Source organism: Limulus polyphemus, unplaced genomic scaffold (genome assembly GCF_000517525.1).
Source record: "Limulus polyphemus unplaced genomic scaffold, Limulus_polyphemus-2.1.2 Scaffold840, whole genome shotgun sequence".
In the NCBI taxonomy this organism is placed as follows: Eukaryota; Metazoa; Arthropoda; class Merostomata; order Xiphosura; family Limulidae; genus Limulus; species Limulus polyphemus.
The window spans coordinates 309,970-334,239 of NW_013666450.1; the positions used below are offsets into that span (position 1 = coordinate 309,970).

The 24,270-nt window shown below is 33.8% G+C and overlaps 1 protein-coding gene across 2 annotated transcripts in view; it reads right to left on the reverse strand.

The window, feature by feature from the left end:
* LOC106460815 (myosin light chain kinase, smooth muscle-like) overlaps positions 1-24,270 on the reverse strand; it is a 66,463-nt gene that overhangs the window by 13,540 nt on the left and 28,653 nt on the right. For both annotated transcript variants that reach the window (XM_013920556.2, XM_013920555.2), the window contains exons 2-7: positions 13,735-13,782; positions 12,226-12,316; positions 4,886-5,092; positions 1,182-1,323; positions 691-890; positions 94-246 (exon numbers count right to left, since the gene is read on the reverse strand). In XM_013920556.2, coding sequence (XP_013776010.1) covers positions 94-246; positions 691-890; positions 1,182-1,323; positions 4,886-5,092; positions 12,226-12,316; positions 13,735-13,768 — 827 coding nt within the window. In that variant the 5' untranslated portion in view covers positions 13,769-13,782. The remainder of the gene's footprint in view (positions 1-93; positions 247-690; positions 891-1,181; positions 1,324-4,885; positions 5,093-12,225; positions 12,317-13,734; positions 13,783-24,270) is intronic.

A 24,270-nucleotide genomic window follows, 5' to 3' on the forward strand; every position in this document is an offset into this window, starting at 1 on the left:
TTCTTCCTCTACAACCTCCCCCCCCAAAAAAAAATATTTAACATCTTGCGAAACATTCACTTTTTGCAATAAGATAACAGAAAATATACTTACTCCCCATCTTTTATGAGAAGTTTGGAAATAAAATCTTTAGCCTCTGCTGAAATTTTCTCAAAGCTTTCATCGTCAAAATCATACACTGCTTTGGTGACATTAGCCATAGTTTCAAGATCACTGTCACCCATAAATGGAGATAATCCTGATAACCTAAAACAAAATGAGAAATGCGAGGAAATGCCTTTAAGCTTTTTTGTTGTTGTTATCTAGTATTAAAACATTTATACGACATTTCTTCTTGAATACCAGAGTTTGATTGTTTCAGCGCAAAGCTACAGAACAGGTTATCTGTGCTGTGACGTAATGACCCCAACTTTTAGTGATGTGATTTTGAAATAATTACTGTGACATAAGAACAACATGTTCTAGCCATAGAAAGTAGGATTTCTTGTGAAAGAAAGAATAAAATACATTAAGTTACAATTAAATACGAAAAATTCTTTAATAAAGATGTTTGATAATGAGCAAAACAAAACTTTCAGACGCAAAAGATGAAATAGTTGTTAAGCATAATTACATATTATTTGAATCTGTCTATAAGCCACCTGAGAAAATATATACTAAAATATTATGCTCTGTTCTAGTACTACTTACAGAACATAACAAACAACGCCCACACTCCACATATCCGTCTTGTAGGTGACCATCTCAAAGTTCACAACCTCAGGTGCGACAAATTCTGGGGTTCCAAACAGGACCTGGAGCTTTTTCGTCGGATCATACTTCCTCGCCAAACCAAAATCTATTAGCTTGATACGGTTTCCTGTTCTTGTGACGCAGAGAATATTTTCTGGCTGAAACACAGGAGCCATAACAATAGCAACCACGTCTTTAGAAGTTACTTTGAAGAAAGAAGCTTCCATGTAAAATTAGACTACAAAATAAAGAATGAAGTAATGAATTAATTTAAGAAAGTTAAACTTCGAACAACGAGTACGAATTAAGTTTTATTCAATAACTTAAAAAGATACAGAAGTTAGCGATCTGTAGTTGGCTTTTTTTCTGTAAAAATACAACCTCAGAGCTACGCCACTGACACACTACTAACCAAAGATTATAACGCTTAACTCACACAACTGACCTACCTTCATGTCTAAATGAAGAATATTTTGGCCGTGCATATATTCTACACCTTCACAGATTTGTCTTGTGAATATAGAACAAGCTTTTTCAGTGAGGATAAAGTCGTCGTCAATGACACGTTCAAACAGTTCCCCTCCTTCTATCCTGTGGAAAAAACAAACTTTTACCCGACTAAAAATATGGAACAAGCTTTTTCAGTAAGGATAAATTCGTCGTCAATGACATGTTCAAACAGTTCCCCTCCTATCCTGTAGAAAAACAACTTTACACTACTAAAAATATTATCCACACGAGTCTAAAGGTTGTAAACATAACTCACGCACAGTGTGCAACAGATACATTTTCTTATAACTAGCTATGACATTACGCATAATTTTCAGTCGTACAAGTGTGGGGGAAAGGAGATGTGTGAACATACTTACTATCAAATATTTGGCTACAGATGTTTTGTATTCTGGATGGGGTTTCACTTAAAGAATGAAGACAGAAAACGTGGCCATCTTTGAAACTACAAATAAGGATTAATTACTAAATTCTAGTTCAATCAAGATTGAAGTTTCTTAACTAATCAGGTACTGAATCTTCCTTTTCGAAACTCTTCATCCCAAAAGTATATTTGAAGACAAATCTTCAAGTAAACAAATGCCATTTAAATAATGCGTCTACTTTTTTACGAGAACTGGAAAGAAGAATAGCTCATTGATGAAACTTCTCATAAACTTATAGAACACTGGAACATCTCAATCATTTTAAAAATCGCAAGAAAGCCTCCAAAACGCTGTTAACACATCTTTTCTAGTGTTGAAAACCCCGAAGTATTGGTCGCCATTTTTTGGAATGTAAATATGGTATTGACTTTAGCGTACAATTCAATAAAATGCACTTTACTTTACTTAGTCGAGAAACATATTACATTTGACGAGGTCAAAGTTATGTTCATTAACTTTTAAGACTTCTATTGTCTAACACAGTCATAATGTAATTTCAACAACAGAACAAATCGACTTAACAGTAGATTTTGCTCAATAGCCTGTACTTAAGTGAAGGTAAAAAACATTACGTATGAAAATTGCTTAACAACAATAAAAAAGTAGGATACAAATTTTAAAAGGATGTTCATCTTTCCTTCACGATTAGTCGGGCAGAAAGAAAAGTGTCCGACTCGTGTGCGACTGTGGTGTCGCCTAGTGTACAAAATCGTAACTAAATAAAAATTATAGTACTTTATTTACATATTGCATTGCCACTCATATCTGCCATTGACGGGATTTGGGCACGAATTTTAAAGAAAAGGTTTGGTTTTTCCGTAACCAAACGTTTTATAAAATAACATTGCAACAAAACTGACACGTACGTTTATCTTTAATGCGAGGCCAAACTTAAAAATATTAAAAGTAAAATAAGTAGTTTATGGAAAGACATGACAAACCTACAACTGTTCTTAAAACAAAATAACCAAATGCAGTTTTAAAAGTTAATCTACTCAGACACTATTTGGCATTTTTCAAGTGATTCTAACAGAAAAAAAGTATTTTCACTAATTTACTTGCTCCAAAGAAATGTTCTTAAAAGCTAATGGAACTTTCCGATAAGTGGCGTCAAGTTACACCAAGATCAACAGTTAGATGTCCGACTAGTACCATACAAGAAGAACGTTAAAACAATTAAACTCATTTTCAAGTACGTTTAAGACAAACTGAATAACACGTTCCACAGAGGAAAAGGAAAAAAAAATCAGCAATACAAAATATGAAGGAAGTTAGATTGGAAATGAAAGAATAATGCTTGTGACGATTATTTTAAAAGAACTTCAGTATAGGTATGAATTTTAAAGAGTTCCGTACAGGGTAAAAGGCCAAAAGTAACAAATATGGACAGAATGCGAAACAATTTCGTTTTATCTAGGTGCAGTAAATAATAATGTCTAATAACTGCTTGAACCACCTGTTGCCTCTAATAAAGGCCATGGGAGGACATGCCAAAGAATCTACAAAGTGCTGAAAGGTGTCCTGAGGGAATCTCACCCTTTCAGTCATTAATACCATATGAAATTTATGGATCTAGAGACAAAGAATTATGATGATAAATTAGTCTTAAGTTTATCCACAAATGCTCAATTGGGTTAAGATTCGGGGATTTATTTGGTTATAGGAAATCCCCGAAGTCTGTCATTCTTCAAACAATACATGCACAGTTTGGTCGTGGTGAATGGGAGCATTGTGATCTTAGAAATAACTGTCTCTTTCAGAGTAAACATACAGCATCACTGGATGTACTATCAGGAACGATGGTAAGGTAAACTGAGAAATTCATTATACCCTTTAGAGTATGCCTAGAAAACATGCCCTAAACCATGACTCCTACTAGAGGCTCGGACAGCTGGGACCACACAAGAGAGATGGACTGATTTGTGTGGATTTTTTTCAAATCTATCTTCTCCAACAATATGTGCAGAAAAAAGGGTAGAGTGAGACTCGGCCTGCATCACTTTTCGCCATCCTCCCCCTCCCCCAATTAGTCCAATATCTGCTCTTACACCACTAGAGTTTTTTTTCTTGATGATAAAGGTCAATGTTTTACTCAGTGGTCTGTTATCAGAGTCCATTCCTCGCAGTGTTCTTCTCAAGGTTCGGCTGGAGATGGGTGTATATTACTGTGTATTTTTTGTCTGTCACTTATTGTATTGTTTGACGACATTTGGACTTTACCGTCGTGTCTAACCACCTTTCTTCTCTTCGTGTTACATGTTTTTGGCTATGGTTTCCCTCGCAGCAAAAGTTACATTTACCTTTTGCTAATGCTGATAAACTCCAAGGACCGATGTCGTAGAATAGCCTATCAACGAAACTGTCCTCGCCACTGGTGCCTATCAGATGTGTACCCATGATGATGCCTCTTTCGAAGGCTGCAGTGTTTTTGCCCTTCCCTATATCTGTTGAACTACAGGAAGTGTACTTGTCCTAGTCATTCATAGTACTGAAGGAATCACATATCATGTGATCAATCTAATTTACATCTGAAACTCAGTTTAGGCTGAAGTCCAAATGGAGATATATATATATATATATATTAAAATTCAGGAAACACCTAACACCTAAAATAGAATGAGATTTTCGCTGTTTTCTCAATTTTAAAAAGGTCCTAATAAAGTGACAAACCAGTATATATGTTAAGAGTAACTTCTCACTAAAACTTTAAACCGAAAATAGAATTTTAAACTTTCCAAATAGATTGTTATATATTTGAACTTAATTTGATGAATGAATTTCAGATTGGATTACATTTCTCATACGACTGTTAATTAACTTTTAACTTTCACATAATTAGTTAGTTCCTCCACGCCGAATTTCTAGTGATTTAAGAATGATCGCTCACGATTTCCTTAATATTCGAGTAAAGTTTTCCCTTAAACCAGAATTTCTCTTTCAATTATAAAAGTGCCTGAAAAGACAACAATAATGACTGTTTAAAATACATTTCCGTTGAACTGATATTACCAATTGTTAGTTCAACTACCTGTCGATTATCAATTATAAATCTTGATGAAAAGCACCAAGCGTGCTTATATTAAACATATCTTTAAAGCTAATAAATGATGAAATTACAAAACATAGTTCAGAAAAAACTAAAAAAACTATGAACGAAATAAGGTTTGAAAATAGTATTATATAACAATGAATGTTGAAAGGAAATATTATTTACGAACAGCTCTAATATCAAGCACATTTCTTTTTTCCCGTCATCAAAGGCGTCGTACAGCTGAAGAAGTCGAGGGTGTTGAAGTGTTCTCATAATCTCTACTTCACGCTCTACATCTTTCCGGTCTTCTGCTCTATTTGTTATGACAAATTTTGCCGCTAGACAACGTCCTGTTAACTTTTCCTTGCACTTGTAAACTGTGCCGAATTTTCCTCTAGAAATAAAATTCATAAAAATAAAGCCAAATAGAGTAGTTTTTTTAAATTACCAAACAATTTTAAGTTATTGTAAAATCTCATATGAATGGTCGTATCTAGAATAAATGTATTGCACAGATGTTTTGTGTCCCATTATAATATCACACTTTCTATGAAGAGACTAGATATTTCTTGTACTTTGTCCTTTCTTGTTTGAGTAGACTATTTGCTTAATTTTACTTTTCATCCAAACTTAAAATATTTAAAACTTATCCTCTTACGAGTAAAGGAGGAGGAGGGAAAACATCTCTTATATCCAAATTTAAGAAAGTTCCACCAGAGGTCGCGCCAAAAAAGTTAATATTTGATTATTAAGCACAAAGCTCCAGAATGGACTATTTATACTGTGCTCAACACGGGTATCGAAATTCAATTTTTCTCGTCATAAGTCCGGAAACTCACTGCTGAATTATCGTGGGAGGAGCTTGTGTTAATGAATATATTTATATTATTATTTTTATTTTTTAAATAAAAGTTTCATACACTTTACCACGTAAGTGTTAGAAATTATCCGTGATTCTGAGAAAAATGTTTAGTCAAAATCTTTACTGAAGTTTTCCATGCTTACTTAACTACATATTGATAGAGTTTATTAACGGAAAAACTGAAATGTGATAACATTTCTTAAGGTAGTTCATTGATGCTTGAACAGTATTTCATAATGGGGATGTTGAAAACCACCGAATACAAATTGTGATTCTTATATGGAATGGAAGCCACGCAAATATATGTAACTATTTAAGTAAAGCTTTTAATCACATACTTTGATACAATGTTCACTACAAGTTTATCATAAATATGTTAAAAGCAAGCATTTATCTTCTAATATCAGCAGCAGTTGAGAGGTATTCTTATACCGGAAGCTAGAAGATGCTGAAGCACTCCCCAGAACCACAAGTTCCCCCACTAATAAGGTAGTCTTATTCTCAAAAAGGAAAAACAAATAAACAAAACAAAAACACTAGCCTTTCATTTATTTTTCTTACAACAGATGGAAGCACTAAACTGTATTTAAACAGGAGGCCATTATTAATTTTTCGACAGAGCTGGTCTTAACAATAAGTGTTCTTTTGTCTAAAGATATTTCTTGTGTATTCATTTATACCACTTGAATCTGAAACGGCAATTTTAAATTACAGTATTTCAACGTGTAGGAAGACAAAGCTTAATTTACAATGATGTACATATTTGTTAAAGAAAAAAATCGCTTTAACAACATAAACATTGTCTGGCTAAAGCTTGTGTTATTTTATTGTTGTTAAGATCACTTGAGTAGCTAAATTGTTCAAAGATAAAACTCAAGTGGTGTCACAGTCAACAATACGAAGTTATCCCAGCGATAATTTTTTGTATATAAACTAGGATTTCAGTCATCGTACACCGACAAATAACGACATTTAAACTAAAACTACTTATTAGAGCTTCATGTTACATTAATTCATATTCCAATTCATAAACACAATTTTCGATACATCTTTAATGGTACTGTGCGTATGACAAAATTCGATAAAAACAAACTCGCAAGTCAGGAAAATAACCAAAGAACCTCTTGAAAAGTCAGTCAGCCGTTGTCATTTTAATAACGCCCAAACTAGTAAAGTAAGTTTGATGCATAATCTCGCGAAATATTGCCATAATCTTTAAGTGACCTAATATATATGAAGGTCCAAAAGGAAGAAAAAAAAACCGTATTTTAACTACTTTTCTTTATTTCATGTAGAAAGCTGGCGACGAGGTCTCTGTTACAACATTTCATGACTTATGAACAAGATTAATTTGTTGTTGTTGTTTTTTTTTAGAGTAAAGCTATGAAATGGGCTATCTTAAATGCTGCAAGAGGGACAACAGTTAAATTAATATAGTATGCAATGTTTTGTTGTTGAGCACAAAGCTATCTACGCTGTGTCAGTAGCAGAGATAGAACTGAATTTTAGCGATTCAAGCTCTCAATCTTGCTGTTGGATCACTAGGGAGGAGGTGGTGGAACAAACGTTTAAGTATCTTATGGTAGAATATATATGTTGAAAAGAGAGTAATACTATTAATAGTTTGTAACTGAATTAATTAATTCGTTATTCTTGATGGTTAACAATGTTAAAAATGCACTACATTCTTGTTTTTCCCTTCAAGCCTATAAATCAGGCTTTAAACATGCAAGTTAATACATCAAGATGGCGAAGAGTTTTTTTTTTTTATTTTTTTATTTCTTCTCTTAAAAGTTTGACAAAATTAAAACACTAGAATCTAGTTTTTTATGGATTAATAAAAAAAAAAAAGTTTGTTAGGGTGGATAAATGCTGAACAATTTATCTGCCCTAAAACATTTACACCCCACCCCCACACAGTAAACTTTTTTCTATGTATGGAAAAAATATAGTATTAAATAGACCTATGGTTCCCCAAAAAAACAAATATAGGGTCGATCTGTAGAGTGTTATCGGTGTCAATGTCCAAGGGACAACCATGTGTCCAAAATGTCTAAAATGGAACCGCCGCTCAGGATCCTAGGCTGAAAGTGGGTAATTTGTGACTAGTGTCACGCTGCTTACGCATTGGAGGACCATTACCTTTTACGAGGAATTAAGAGTAAGAAAACTCCCAAGCCTTTTGAGGATAATCTCTGGATGGTTAGACGATGAATAATTTGTTCTTCCAACAATAAGAATGTAGCAATGTTTTCACGAGTTTCCATGTAGTGGTTCGTTCGTATCTAGTTTACTACGTCGGTCATACAATAAGGATAAGCGTTCTATTCTGATACCAATGACTACCAGGCAGTGATTTCAAACATCCAAAATACGAAGGGGTGGGGAATGCGCTAATCAAATAGTAATTTATAAAACTAGCCAAGGATTTGCGCATAACTTCTGCACATAGTGACTGACAAATACCGGCGGAAACCAGTTTACAGGTCGACACGGGTAATTCCAATATGTACGCTGCTGTTTTGTTTTTTTTCTTAACACATTTCAAAAATTTCTCCGCAGTAAATGTTTTATACCTACATCATACTCTACGTACTGAAAAGCTACAAGCTGCGATGTGTTAATGTCTTCTACAGCCTTGAAGAAGATTTGTAGGCTCGAAGAAGCAGGCACAGAAATAACACACTAAGATGAAGTTAACGTCTTATGAAAATATCTAAAACATATCTTGGGTTAGTAAAATAATGTCAATATTGCTGGTTGTTGTAAATAACCGCAGCCAAAAACAAAAGGTTACATTTTAAAGTGGCACCATTGAGATCTAAAACCTTGTCTAAAATGGAATTTTACACTGGCGAGTTTTATCTACCCATTCATTCATTCATTTTTAAATAACACCTACGATAAAGATTTAGAGTAAATATAGCAGAGAAAAAAAGAATTAGAAGAATTTTCCAAATTAAGAAAAATCTCAAGCGCATAGTTAAAACTTCAATCATAATTCTAAGATAACGATGCGGGTAAAGGCACATGTGCTTTAAAGTCACGAATCTGTGGGTATTACAACTCCCCCCCCCCTCTCAGTAGTTACTGCTGTGGTTTTACTGGTATTACGACTCCGCCCTCTCAGTCGTTACTGCTGTGGTTTTACTGGTATTACAACTCCCTCCCCCTCTCGGTCGTTACTGCTGTAGTTTTACTGGTATTACAACTCCCTCCCCCTCTCGGTCGTTACTGCTGTGGTTTTACTGGTATTACAACTCCCTCCCCCTCTCGGTCGTTACTGCTGTGGTTTTACTGGTATTACAACTCCCCCCCCTCTCGGTCGTTACTCTTGTGATTTTACTGGTATTACAACTCCCCCGTCTCAGTCGTTACTCTTGTGGTTTTACTGGTATTACAACTTGCCCGTCTCAGTCGTTACTCTTGTGGTTTTACTGGTATTACAACTTGCCCGTCTCAGTCGTTACTCTTGTGGTTTTACTGGTATTACAACTTCCCCGTCTCAGTAGTTACTCTTGTGGTTTTACTGGTATTACAACTTCCCCGTCTCAGTCATTACTCTTGTGGTTTTACTGATATTATAGCTTCCTTGTCTTAGTCATTAATGTTGTAGTTTTACTTTAGAGTTTCTTATAAAATGAGAATTAGAATTTTAAACGTTAAGATATGCAAATATAGATCGTTAGAATGTTTAAAGGATATGATATGTCCATAGGAAGGTAGGTGGGTATGATGGTTTTGGCACGCACTGTAGTTTATACCGTGCAAATATAGATCGTTAGAATGTTTAAAGGATATGATATGTCCATAGGAAGGTAGGTGGGTATGACGGTTTTGGCACGCACTGTAGTTTATACCGTGCAAATATAGATCGTTAGAATGTTCAAAGGATATGATATGTCCATAGGAAGGTAGGTGGGTATGACGGTTTTGGCACGCACTGTAGTTTATACCGTTTTGTTTACGAGGGTTTGCATATCCAGATCTACATGGGTATCAAATACTTAAGAAAAATAAACAAGAGCTCCATGTTCAAAACAGTATTATGCTATTCTGGAAGACTAAGTATAACTTAGAACTAACACGTGTACATGCAAGGAATGAAAGAAACGTAGACTCCAACAACGTCTCCCCTACAATGCTTTCTAAATATACAAGTGCGTTTTACTGACTAGGTGCATTGTTAGAGTAAAAACCGCAAAGGCAAGGTTCCATTTTGGGCCTTCAAGAAAGAGATATAGAACACTTTAGAGTTTACTATACTTACACATTTCGCAACTCTTCGTATTAACACTTTACCACTACTCCAGATAAATGGATATTCGAAACTTTGGGCGTTTTTCTACATTTACTATTTGCATTGTATTAAAAAATATCTTTGACAAAGTGCGAAACTTTTTTTCTGTATGCATATGTTATAAAACAATATTTTATGAACATGAAAAATTGCTACGTGACTTCCGCCGAGGGGAGGGCATTATGTTATAAATGAAAATTATTTTTAAATTTAAGTTATTTTTACAACTTTCAGAAATTATTATAACCACTTACACCAGGAAATTTCAGCAGAAAATAAAAGTTAGTTACAATTAGGCTACAATTTTCAATTCAATGAATCTCTATTTCATGCTGAAAGCACGCGATTGAGATTTGAGAAAATGTATTACATTAAAAAAATACGATATTCAAAAGTTTGTTACACAAAGTGAGCATTAAAACAGAATTTATAATCTTTAAAAACTTCACCTCTTTCCTTAACTATTTTCACGAGCACGAGGAAGTTTTAGTTTTTGTTTTTTTTATAATCCTGGCAGGAACACTGAAAAGGGGTTACAAGAACGTTGTCATGGACAACATTAGTTGAGCACGATAGCATCAGTGTACACACACAGCGAGAATTCCAGTGTGTGTATGTTTGTTTAACGTTTTGTTTATATGCCTATTTCCTTTCTTTTACTAAGAAAGTGAACTTAAGGTTGTCCAGCTGGTTTCAATGTTCAGTTTCCATTAAAAACGATAAGGTATTAAGGAAGAATTTCCCCACACGAAGTCATACGAGATTATATTGAGAAGTATTCCTTACAACAATGGTTCTCAAATTGTGGTCTTCGAACCATTAATGGTGCGAGGACTGGTCCAAAATGAAAGTCACTGATGCGCAACGCTACAGCAATTCTTTACATTAATTTTTTTGTTTTGTTTTTGTCGTTGGCGAGTGGGGTAGGGTGGATAGGGGGTTCATGGGGGGGGGGGGGGATTTGTCTCGGCGAACGAAAATGTATGAGAATCACTACCTTACAAGATTATGTCCTTCACGCCCAATGAGAGCCGAAACAACCATAAAATTTCCAAACTGGTTATGAAATAGGTTCCGTTGTCGAATTTGTTAGCTTTCATACTAAGTTGCTGTATGTGCTTACTGAACAATGAAGTATCAGTTTCAATTTAGTTTAGACAAATACACAAAATTGTCATCACTGAATACCGAAAATTAGGCTCTATAACCTTTAAAGTGTAATTTTACGATGAATTAATATGCTAATGAGTAGAACAAAACAGAACCGATATACGTTGTATTAGCAGGTCCTTTGTCACTTTGTTTTGTCAGTATCAGTTTGTATTGTATTCCTTGCAATGAAAAATGTCTTTGTCGGTAAGAAAGTGTAATTTAATACTTGGTTAATAAATCTCCTTCGCTGGAGTTTCGCTAAGTCAAGTATTGTCCGAAACACGTACAACGTTTTTCATTTAAACAAAATTCAATACAAATAGTACATTGTTTTTAGCTTGCATGAAAAGGATAGCTTTTAAATGAGATATAGAGTAGTGTTCGATCAAAGGATTAGTTGATATCACAAAGTTATAACTTGTTTCGTCTATGAATAAACACAATTTATATGCCTTGGTTACTAATTCATTATTTATTGCTTTGATAATAAGTGGATCTAAGGGTTCGGGGTTCAGATGACGCTAAACATGTTCCGCATTTTCAGCTATGGGCACATCATAGAGTCAATTCCGTTATTCATCTCAAAAGGCCCTTGTGGCGACAGGTGCTACTTTCCTTCTGGTCAGTAATTCAAAATTAAGAGAACGCCGTATACCCGAATACTAAGGATTTCAGGCCTGGTATTTTAGCTCACTGCATATATCGTGTTGTTTAAGTTCAATATTTTAAATCCCATAGATTAGAAATAACATTTTTTGGATGTTGTTTGGGATGTTCCAAGTCTCCAATGATAAAATTGTACTTTGGAGATAAATTTGTTTAAGAAAGTACAGATCTGCTTGTACGTACTGACTATGAACGTGAGTGGTTTTAAAACATTACAGACGATTTAAGTAGTTTTGTAAGCTTAAACTACTTTCCACACCCTAAAAAAAACTACGAATTTACAAGTTAATTAATAATAAAAATAAATGTCATTATAACGACTATAACGCTTCTATGGGTTTGTGTGTCTAAAACTTTAACGAACACGTTAAAATACAGCAATCGTATTATTTTCAAATTATGTTGATAGTAAGCACGGACGGAGGGGGAAGAAAAAAAAATCGTTTACCACGTATAAAACTTCGATGAGTTTGTATGGGATTTGAGTTTTCTAATAAGACCTCGTTTATGTTATGGATAAGATAAGAAAAAACAAAACAAAAAATACCTCCCAAGTTCCTCGTGCAGTGTATATTCCTTTTTAATATCCTGACCTTTCTTCACCGCAACGTTTCTTGGTTCAAAAGGAGGTTCGAGCTCTGCAAATTAAAAAGCAACGTAGTTTTATAGAAAAAGTAAAAATATACCGACGTACTGAAACGTTCATTATACGAGTGAAGTATAAGACATATTGCATAGTGTGATAAAACCAAGAACGACGCATAATTTTAAGTTCAATTAAAACGTTGAATTATTTTGGTTTAGAATTACTAGTAAGTGAAATAGTAAAAACAATATTTTTCAAAGTGCGTTTGTTCACACACACACACACACACGTTTGTACAAGTTACTATGTTTATTACGTTGTTTAATGTTCGGATGTTGCCAGTTCGTAATATTTTTAATTGTTCTTAGTTTAGTATTCAACCATTTTTAAAGCCTTTCATATATTCATATTTAACGGTTTCAGTTTCTTAGGCTCCACTGTATATAAAAGCAGAGAGAAAGTAATTCCATTCAAAAGCGATCAAATTCCAAATTATTCTCAGTGTTAACAGACTGAAAACCAAATGATCAAACACCTCACTAATTATTTAACAGTATGAAGCGACGTAAAGAACAGAAAACACGTTAGACAACTAGGTTAAATATGATTTTGATATAGTGACTGTTGTCAAAAGGCTATGTCCAAGTTTAGTTTTATTGACACATTCTAGAAGTATAAGTGCTAGGATTAGGTAGAATCTGCATCGATTTAGTTAACTCATTAGGTATTTTACAAATTGAAGCTTTATTATACACAGAATACACATCTGCAACGTCTCTTGCTATTTTATTTGGCAGAACTGGAGTCACTGAAACAGGTTAAATATTATATACAACCTTGTTCTGTTATTTTATAACAAAAAACAAAAACAACGACAAACTACCATTTATAATTCTCAACTTGCACTTTGGCTCTTGGGACTAGCCTTCAACAACGACAATCGTAAGACTAATCAATTTTTGAAGGTTAAAAACCTATATATTGTGCGCCTTTATTTCTATTTATTTATGTTTTACACTAAAGATAAGGACGTATAAATTTAAACTAAGAGCGGGGAATGAGTTTTTGCGCGAATTAGTTTCATTATTTTATACGGTGCTTTGGAACCAAGATTCTACTGCACACGTTATGTAGTATCATTTTGGTGGCACTGGCGGCCTTGCCTGTGTCATTACCTTAGCTCCATCAATTTGAAAATTAAACATCACACAGACGAAAATCAACTTCAATATTTTTTCAATACAACCTTGCCGTTTCTACAGAGGTAATCAAACGCAAGACTCCTCAAAAAATTACGAATAGAATATAAAGATATTTAGAGAGGAAAGAAGTGTCCAGAACAAGCTACAAGTTGTTTTTCTCCTGCAAGAAGATTTGGATATTTGGAGAACCGTTACATCATTGTGTTTGAACTGAATTAGTAAAGTAATCATTAATGACAAATAAAAACGCGATATTTAAAGTAAATACCTCCGTCTGGTTCTGTCTCGTCAACATAGATCATATTAGAGTGGCCACCTAGAAGAAAAAAAAAAATCATGACTTGTATTAGAAAGTTAGTACAAGTTAAATAACACCCCATTTATACCTGTATCATAGTTATGTTTAGTCAACTATGGATCACTATTTTAAAAATATCTTGAAATTTGCTGTTTCATTATTTTAAAATTTAACAAAAAGAACGTTCACACTTAATATCGAATTGACAAAAAATACTAGATAATTTAGATCTATTTTAGCTATATAGTAGGCTATCAGCACTGTGTCCCACGTGGGTATGAAGCCCCAACTTTTGTCGTTGTAAGCCATAAAGAATAGCTACTAGGCGATAATGGTAGTTTAAGAAAGCTTAGTTGTAAGTGGTGATTTTATGAACGACTGAATATATTCAAAAATCTGAAATCGACACATATAATTTATATTTAAAATAATTAAATGAATTAAAACATTACGTGACTTAAGCTTGGCGTTTCTAATTGTTTTTATTAATTTTTACTTTAAGAATGCCAATATGTTTTGTGATAGTATAATAGGATCATTAAGGTAAGTGATAAATGTTTAAATGAGTAATCCTTCAAATGTTGCACAAAAATGTAAATGTAAAAAAAAAAAAAAAAAAAAAAAAATAACGACGATGTCTGTTTCATTTAGAAGTATTTAATCAAAAACAAATCTCATTGAACTTTATGCTGGAACACTTTATCGAATGAATAATAACAATATATTAAAGCAGAATCTTTCTAGCCCATGAACATAACGGAAAGCATGCGAGCAACAGCCTGAGAGTTTGTATTAAAGATTGCGAAAGATTTAGAAAGTTTGTCAAGACCTTCCAAAATCGAATGCAAACTTAAGATAGACACACATTAAGAGGACATTATCTTAAAACTTAAAACATGGAAGTGACGGCTATAAAAGTAAGTACCCATTATCATGTCTTAGTCGACTTTAGTGATAATAGAACAGTTTAAACTGTTCATCCAACAAAAAGCACGTTTGTATATCAGACGTATATCAGATTGTATAATTCACAAAAGTATTTAAGAGCGAACAGTTTAAGTTTAAGGCTCTAATTATGAATCACAGAAAATACTGGCTATTTACATAGAGAAAAAAAATCTTGTTACAATTTAAGAGTTTGCCAAACACATTTTCATATACATGACGTACTAGTGTTTTTATAGTTAAGATAACCTTATTAAATACAAAGATGGAATGAAACAATGAGATTTATAAACTAAGAGTTAAATTGTATCAAGAAGTAATATTTGATTAATTAGTAGCCACCTTTTCTGAGAACAAGTTCAAAAACATAAAAAAAAAAAAGTGAATATCTGCTCCAGTAAGAGTAGTGAAATTTTAGGTGTTTATCATAAATTTTCCTAGTTAAGGTGAGCCAAATTATGTTGTATCTCACCTAAGTTTGAAAACGTACGAAGGCATAAGTTAATTCTTCGTATTTTATGTAGTTAAGTTTGTTTAAGAATGATATAATTAAAACCAACAAATTGTTAGATCCACAGATTGAGATGCAAGTATGATCAACAGCAGTAGAGTTTCATCTAAGAATTAACTTTGCTTAGAATTATTACACGTTAAGATTCTGGACATACAATGCTCTCAGGCAAGCCCCATTAAAACAAAAAAATGAAACCAGAGTTTCCGACTTCTCTATCTTCGCATATGACCAACATCATAAACAGCCCGCTGAGGATGGTTTATTAGATTTTATCCAACAAGAAAGGTAAAGTTAAAGACAATTTATGGGCCTAAGACAACCTTTAAGTATAAAAACTGTACTAACGTCCATAAAATTAAGATTTTCCTTCTTCTGTCTGCTGTAAATAATTTTCCTAATTAGATCTTTCGTTCATTGTTGGAAAAAGGTATTACTTAATGTATACGTGTGCGTTATTTGCCTTAAAATATTCAGAAATTTTCAGGTCTTAGCACATAACTGTGGGCCGTTCGTTATTCTGACATTAATTGTTAGATAATGACATATACAACAAATTAGTTTGGGATCCTAAAGTAAATTACAAAGATAAACGTGATAAAAACATTTGCATTACAAGAGATTTCAGGTAAAACAAATGAACAACTGGATGTAAAGAGGGCTGATATTTGTATAACAGGATTTCTTTCTCAAACTTTAAAATCAATGCATCCAAATATCATCCATTTATAACATTAAATATTAAAAAGTTACTAAATATTAAGCAGTTCGTTGTGGCTAATGTATATAAAATGAAAGCTTTACTTTTAGCAGAGTAAGGAAGGCTGTGGTTGTAAGTATGCTTAAATATCAGAGCAGTACTAGTTTACCAGAGAGAGAGAGAGAACGTCTAAGATATAATGTCGGGTTTAATATATTTAAAAAAAACCTCAAATATTCCCTACTGGACTGTTCAAGGGTAAACTGAACAGGTTTTTTTCTGCACTATGCCAATCATATGATCGAACCCCGAATTTTAGCGTTAGAAGTCCAAGCTTACCGCTTAGCTTCAAGGGTGCTGAACATAGAAATCAGTCCAAAAGAGGAGTTTGACTATAATAGATAGTTAATGACAAAAACATTTCAAGCCTTATTGAGCAGCTAAAGTTTTATCAATATTACAAAAAAAAAAAAATTAATTGACATGGTTTTGAATCTTACGAGTTATATTGTATTTTCCATCACAATATATATTTTTAAGTCAATAACACGAAGATATATAATCTACTGAATCACAAAAAAAGATGAACATCTAAAATACGCAAGGAAACTGATTCTGTTTGTGACATAACCCAGTAAACATTCAACAGCTTTAACTGAATTAAGTGGTACATTCTTTTGAAATCGGCGTTAGCCTCGTGTCACTGGATTGCGTGGCTTAACCATTCCAGTGCTCTGAGTGTACAAAATGTGACGTTTTACATCCAGAAGCGGAAGTGCAACAACATTACTAGACTAGGGGCGATGGGTGGGCAGAATCCACTGGAGAGCTCTGCCCCCTTCCCATTCGAGATATCAGAATTTCATTTTAAGATATTTAAATTCTCATGTTGCGACTTTCACAGACATAACTGTATTGAATATTTTGATTAATAGGAATAGTCCCACTATGTCACTTAAACTGAAAAAAATACCTCCAATCAGATTAAAACTAGTGGTCGAGTTTAATGGTAGTTTTAAAAAGCACCAGGTCGCCGCGAAGCTGTGCAAAGTGCTTGAGGTAATTTCGTTTTTTGTTTTTGTAATTAAAAGCGATACACTTCTCAAAAGATCAAAAGTGCCTATTTCTTTTGTATTTAATAACGCTTAACCCTCCATTCTGACCCCTCAAAAACTGTACTAAAATTAGAAACTGCTTATCATTTTGTACTTATGTATTCGCTTCGAAGGTCCAAAACCTTACTGCAGCATAGAAAGTGAGCTTGACATACAACACCAATTATATTCACGATACGCTACAGGAATCACACGAGCGAGCCGTGTAATGACGTATATGCTGGCACAAAATTTAACAACAAAACAGAAAAAAAAGAGAAATACATTGTCACGATTGACGTCAGTACCTTGTATAAATGCACAAACCTTATGAGTAAGTAAACACGTTCTTCTCGAACCATTCAAACTAACAATGTATTCATTAAAAGCTGAAAGTGAATTGTAGTTTTTCACACTCATAGAACTAATAAGAAAGACGCCGGAAGATTAGATTTGAACTAAGTACAACCTAGACTGAAAAAAAAAAGTTTTACAACTTAGAACGCGAGTTTGAAATCCTTGAAACAATGCAACTAATGTATAAAATTTAATAATTCTTCTTGAGTATTCTTTGAGAAACGTAAAGAATTGTTTAGATTTTAGACAATAAATCCCATACTTAGTAACGATAACCTTCAACTTTGGAATGCTTTTATCATACAATTATTGAAAAGATGAAAGGGAAATTGAAAAAAACATAATAGAGATTCCCCCCGCCCCTCAATAATGTTAAAGATGGATGTAAGCACATTAATACCACAACTCCCTCGGTAATGAAACCGTGCCCAGTTCACTTGTGAATTACGCAAAAATAGAGAAATGTAACCGGATTGTCGATTCAATAGACGATTTACACATGCAATACAAACTTGTCTTTGTTTGGTCTTTATGTTCTTCGGGTGTATTCCTGGAGTCTGCAGACAGCTGTTACCAAGGTTACGGAAGCTATTAATCTTCATTAGCTTCCTGTGCTAAGTGAAACAAACGGCCAATATCCTTTTAATAAGCAGGTGTACAATCACGATCAGGGTTCGCAGTAACTAACAACCCCCCCCCCCCGATTATATCCAAACTATTCCCGAACAGTGAAAACAGGTCTTACCAGATTAGTCCAGTTAATCTGGTGAATTCATGTAAATATACAAATCCTACATATTATAAATAAATAGGTATACACCATTTGACGTGACAATATCATAGGTTTGTAGGTTTTGTTTTGCATTTAGTACTTTTCCTTCCAATCTAGCATGACAAATGACAACCAAGGAAAAATTCATTACCTCTGCATAGAAGTAACCACTAGCATACCATTCAGAAGCTATTTTTGGCAAGTGATAAGCACCGGTTCACTGGCATACACGAGCAGCAGCTTCTCCGCCAGGAGGTTGAATAGTCTTATACTTCTACATTAAAGCAGTTTTCTCAAAATCCCCCTACTTCCTTGCACAAAAACTTCAGCTATAAGTTTAAAAACGGTAACCATACGTCTTGGGTAATGTGGTATCAAAACTTAAACTTCCGTTATTTGTTTTTAATACGTTTGCTGATTTTATAAACCGATAAAATCTTATATTTGAAATGATAATATGGAAATATGTCTTAATTGCTCTTTTTTAGATGTGTAATGCATACGATATATACAAATCACCCAACACATTTAAAACATGGTGCAAGGAAATCGTTTCAATATTAAACTAGAAGTTATTTTGTTGCTGCTTTTTTTTTTTTTTTTTTGAAAGTGCATCAGTAACTTAAATGTGTACTATTATTCTTAAAAATTAAGTTTTTTGGATTCGAATATTCGTGCAAAACTACATAATGGCTACATGTGCTAGCCATTCCTAATTTTGAACAGATAGACTGGAGGAAATACAGCTTCTAAACAGCAGCCACCGCCAAATGTTGGGCTACTCTTAACCGAATAATGGGATTTGACAGTTACTCTTATAACGGAACTACGGCCTCAGAATGCAGAGGTCATAATCCGGCACGCTTACTACTTGGCCACACCCGGTATTTGGGAACAGTACAGGTTTTCCGAAATGCCGTTTATTATTTACATTTAATGATGTAATAAGTAAACTGAATGTAAATATGTCTCCCATTAAAAAACAGTTTGCCTAAAAGGTGGATGATAGATTGTTGTAACGGTAGAGAACTACAGTGTTCCGTTTTTCCAGCTCCTCCAATCTCATTCAGAGAAAACATTCTGCAGCTTTGTACAGTTAATACATGTTAAGTTGAAGTACTTGAGACCAGTTAAGAGATACACGAATTGACGTTTCTTTCTGGTGCCTTCTGGTGAAAAGTAAAATATTTATGTAATATTATAGGGTTTAACATTACGTTTAAGGTATTTATATGGTAATGAACAGATTTTAGGATGAGGGATTTTTTTTTTTGGTGATCGATGTTAAGATAGTAACTATTTGCTGCCGTATAATTCCAGATTTCTTTACAAGACACGTGCTTCGTTGGGTTTGAATAGCTTGCTGTACTTGATAATTTTGTACACTAATTTCACCTTTTGGTTTTTGCGTGAATAGAATAAGCTCGACAAATACCTCGCTCAGAGCCAAAAGCTGCAGAAATAATTCGAACAAAATTTATAATAAAAACAATGTTTCCAAGTTACACATTGCCAGTAACTTATACGAAACTTTAATGACTAAATTATGTAATATAAATTTCCAATATAACCATTGAATAAGTTAACTATATTGGTTATTTACCAGTTCTCTTCTCTACGCTCCTCCCCACTCCAGAGTTTAATACGAATAAAGCCGAAACGTCGTCCCACTACTAGAATTTTGTTTGTTTTGAATTTCACGCAAAGCTACACGAGGGATATCTGCACTAGCCGTCCCTAATTTAGCAGTGCAAGACTAGAGGGAAGGCAACTAGTCATCACCACCCACCGCCAACTCTTGAGCTACTCTTTTACCAACGAATAGTGGGATTGACGGTCACATAACGCCCCACGGCTGAAAGGGCGAGAATGTTTGGTGGGACGGGGATTCGAACTCGCAACTTGCGAGTCGAGCACCCTAACCACCTGGCCATGCCAGGCCACTACTATAACACGAATAAAAGTAACCAGCTTGATCATATTTATGTAAATCCAAGTTAACTCAAGTGAGACGTTTTATTGAAAATGTTCGCTTGTAAAAGTGATTAATTAGTATTTACCGCAAAGAGTAAAAACAGGACATAACGTTTATAAACATGTCAAATGGATTTTTTTCTGGCGTTAAATTTAACGTTTGTCATTAAAAAATATGCTACATGAACATTAAAAGTTCTGAAAAAAAACCAAGAAGCCTGAATTATGATCCAAACATGACAAGTTGAACACTCCGATTCTAATGAAATTGCTCATGACGTAACTGATGAATGTTCCTTCCCCCTAAAGGTTACATTAAAAGTGTTGGGAAGGGGCTGTATAAATACAGCAAAACACTTTTCCAACCCTTGAAATTGATTCATTAAGTTAAATTTGTTATTCAAGCTAGCCAAACGTGAAAGCGATGAAGTAAATTCACATGCTATAACTATTTATTTGCGATAATAGGTGGCCCTACATACTAGCCCTCCTCCTTCCACTTTCATTTTGTAATTCTATAGGCCACGTAATATGTATACGATTGTTTTTTTTACTTCAATAGAAACTTTCCATCTACCTCATGTGTAAAAGTATCCCTGATTTTGAGCTAATGATCAAAGAAAGAAGGAAGTCATTCAATAGTATCCGCCTTCACAAATATTGTACCTTATTGTTCCAAATAACTGGAATGACCTTTTACAACGTACCTGTAGATGCAAGTTTCGGGCGTGTTTAGTGGCATCGTAGGTAAACCTTGAACCTTTCGACCCACAGCCCGGCACACGATTCATTAGGCTACGTTCAATTTAAAGAAAACTTAACACGTTATAAGCTAGAAATGCTTTTATGCAAGAGGTTTATTTTTTTGATAATTCCCAATAACTAACTTAATCTCAGTGAAATTGATTATATGCTCGTTTGTAATTACAAGGTTTCGCAACACTGCTCTTTTGTTCCTTTTGTATAATCAACAATAACAGATTCAAGCCTGATCATTAGCCAAAGAACTTAATAAAATGGGAAGCTATTTGCTTATGGCATCCCCAAGGATTGTAACTTATACATGCGTAATCTGGAAACATGCCGTGTTGGGTTGCAAGTACTACGTTTCACTGTTTCTGCCAGAGATATTTCTACAGTCTTGTTTGACCTTGAACTAGATACAGATGTAGCACATTTAATCCTTGAAATTGATGTTTAGACTATTGAGAAGCCTGAGAGTATTTCCTGTGCTCCAAAGAAACCCGAGATAAACCTGACTTCAGAGCAATATAAGGACAAGTATGTGAAAGCGGAGCACTGTAATAAACGCACTGGTTCTCCAACAATGGATCCTATTATTCTATCATTAGTCAAGGGGAACCTGCGTTCTTGCCACTACTGAAGAATAAACTAAGACAAAAAACATGCTTTGTTCTCTAAAATATAAATACATAATACCAACGAAACTTAATCGAACAATTCAAGAGCGTTTCCGTACAGTTCAAAACAATGCAGAAACACGTCAATAATAATCACGAGAGGACACAAACGTTTTAAAATTAGAGCACATTTTTAAACGAGATTAAGTTACTCGAGACAGTATTTATAGTTTGTGTGTAGAATTCTGGCAAGCAATTTTATTTTCAAAGTAGTTTTGGTCTCTGAATGAAGTGCAAGTTGTTTCTAACAATGCATTTTAAAGGATTTTTGTCAATTGAAATTAAACTCTTGGAACTAGATTCTAACACACACTCAAGAATTGACGTTTACAGTGTCTGTTTCAGAGTAAGTGTTAAGATGTTGGCAAAGAAATAAGGGCACCGCATCTTATTGCCGAGTGCTGAAACTACAACATTGTGTTCTACACTCGTCCAATACTTTATAATTAAATTTTCGATCATCTAAACTGTCAGAAGTGGATCGGAGCTCTTAAAGTATATACCAAAAACGAGTTTTCACAGTAATTTTGTGAAGAATTTTAGCTTGTCACTCTGCAATTAATATTTTATTCAAGATATTTATGGTGGCTAATAAGGCATTCAAGAGTCTTATAAATTACAGAAATCCACATCTTATGAACGAACAACCTTACAGCTAGCTACAAGACGCACGTGTCTTCCAGTTTTCAAATGTTTAGCGTGGAGAAACAAACACTTGCTACATGGAAAGTTGGAGTCAGTCTTATTTAACATAACTCACACTGTACACAGAATTTTCATTCAGATATTATAATTAACTATTCAATATATTCTTATACAGAGAGCAGATTTAGAAGAGTTAAATGAATTTGATGTGATAATTTGAAAGTATGAAATATTGAAAAACAGTATCGTATTTAGATTTTACAGTTACACTAAAAAGATGAAACGCATTCAAAAACAATTCACATTTCCTCCTTATTCCCAACTAGCTAGAGTACCCGTCGCCTGGACGAAAGTTATGCGAATTCGTGATTAATAAAAGGTTATCTTAAGTTATGAAAAATTGATTCGGTTATATGTAATTGTAAAAAAACGTAAGAACGACAATAAAAACCACAAAACATAAGATACGAAACCACATGTTTATGTATCTCCGCATAGACCCAACAAACCTTCATGCGAAATTTGGTGAAGATCCATCAACAGGGGGAGGGGGCGAAGTAGTGGTACAAAACGCAAAACTGAACATTTGTATGTACCCTTGCATTGACATAATGAACTTCCGTATCAATTTTGTGAAGATCCATTCAAACCCTGCAAAGTAGTTACATGGAAATACAACAGACAGTACTAATATATATAGATTCACCCAGTGTTGGAGTTCAGTTCGTGGTTAATTTTGTTATCCTCTCTTTCGTGTAAAGATTTTATCAGGAACCTGAAACGCTGTGCAACACTAACGCTGAAGTTGCTACAGAATGTTTTTAAACCAATTTGAACAAACCTTGAAAAAAACTGCTTTGATTTATATTTTGTGAAATTAAACTGATTAATAAAGAAAACAAACCACGTTTCTTCAGTATGCTTCACATATTGATGATTCGAGTACTTCAAGATACACCTGTGAACTTTAAAATAGTATACTTCACTTTTAAACGTGTTTAATATATATATGTTAGTAATTAACATGTTAATGAAATAATTACTCATGTCCAGCACCCATAAAACTTCGCCAATAACACGTTTTTAAGCCATTAAATCGCGTGAAATGCCAAAATCAAAACTTTAAAACATTCCACAAACAATGTTTTCCCAAACTGTCACTTTCGTTTACCCCAGTTAAGATTTACGCGGCTTTTTGCCAGGACATCTTCTGGTTGTTTGGCAATTTGTCAAGAAACGAAAATGTTCCCGAAAAGAAAATATTTCTTGAACAAATACCTCCAAAAGTCTTCTTTGAGCACTAACTAAAATTTATCGCAGTTTATTTAACCCATAATTCATTTACCGCCCTCTATAGAGTTTATGGTTCACCGTACATAATCTTTTTTTTTTTTTTACTGTTATAACATTTTGCTTACAACATTTAAAAGATTTGGAGAAGAAACAAGCAAATATCTGAAATACATGCATTTTTAAAGTCGTTTCTGTTTAGTGAAGTGCAGATAAAGCAGGAATTTTTACTTATCTTAATTTTATAAACTTGTATAACGATTTATAGTTAAACAATTTTTTGTTAGTCCTTTTTTTTTCTAATGAAACGAAACTTTACTATAGAAGAGCATGTAAAATATTTTGCATTATACATAAAAGTTATATTTATAGATATTAATTATCAACGATAACATACGGCACAGTTCGGTTGAAATGCGAGCTCCAGTTATGTATTATATACAAGTGTTTATAACTTTTAAATACAGATTGAGCCCATCTTCAAACAATGTGTTTGTTTTATAATTGAGATTCATAATCGCGATTGACTCCAGAATCGAACCCGACTGCCTTAAGAGAATGTTGAACGAGTCAGACAAGAAAAATTCGTCGTATTTGTGATAACAGTTTTGGAAGTATCGACATATATGAAGTCGGAGAATTCCTCTTCCGAAATGAGTTGAGAGGTATGACAATTTAAGTTTCTTCTGCATTCCTGCCTCTTCTTGGTAAAGAGATGGAGAAAATGAATACACCAAGTAACCAGAAATGTTGTCTCGACATTAAGAAAAATGAAACAGTAAATTAAGCTAAGCCTA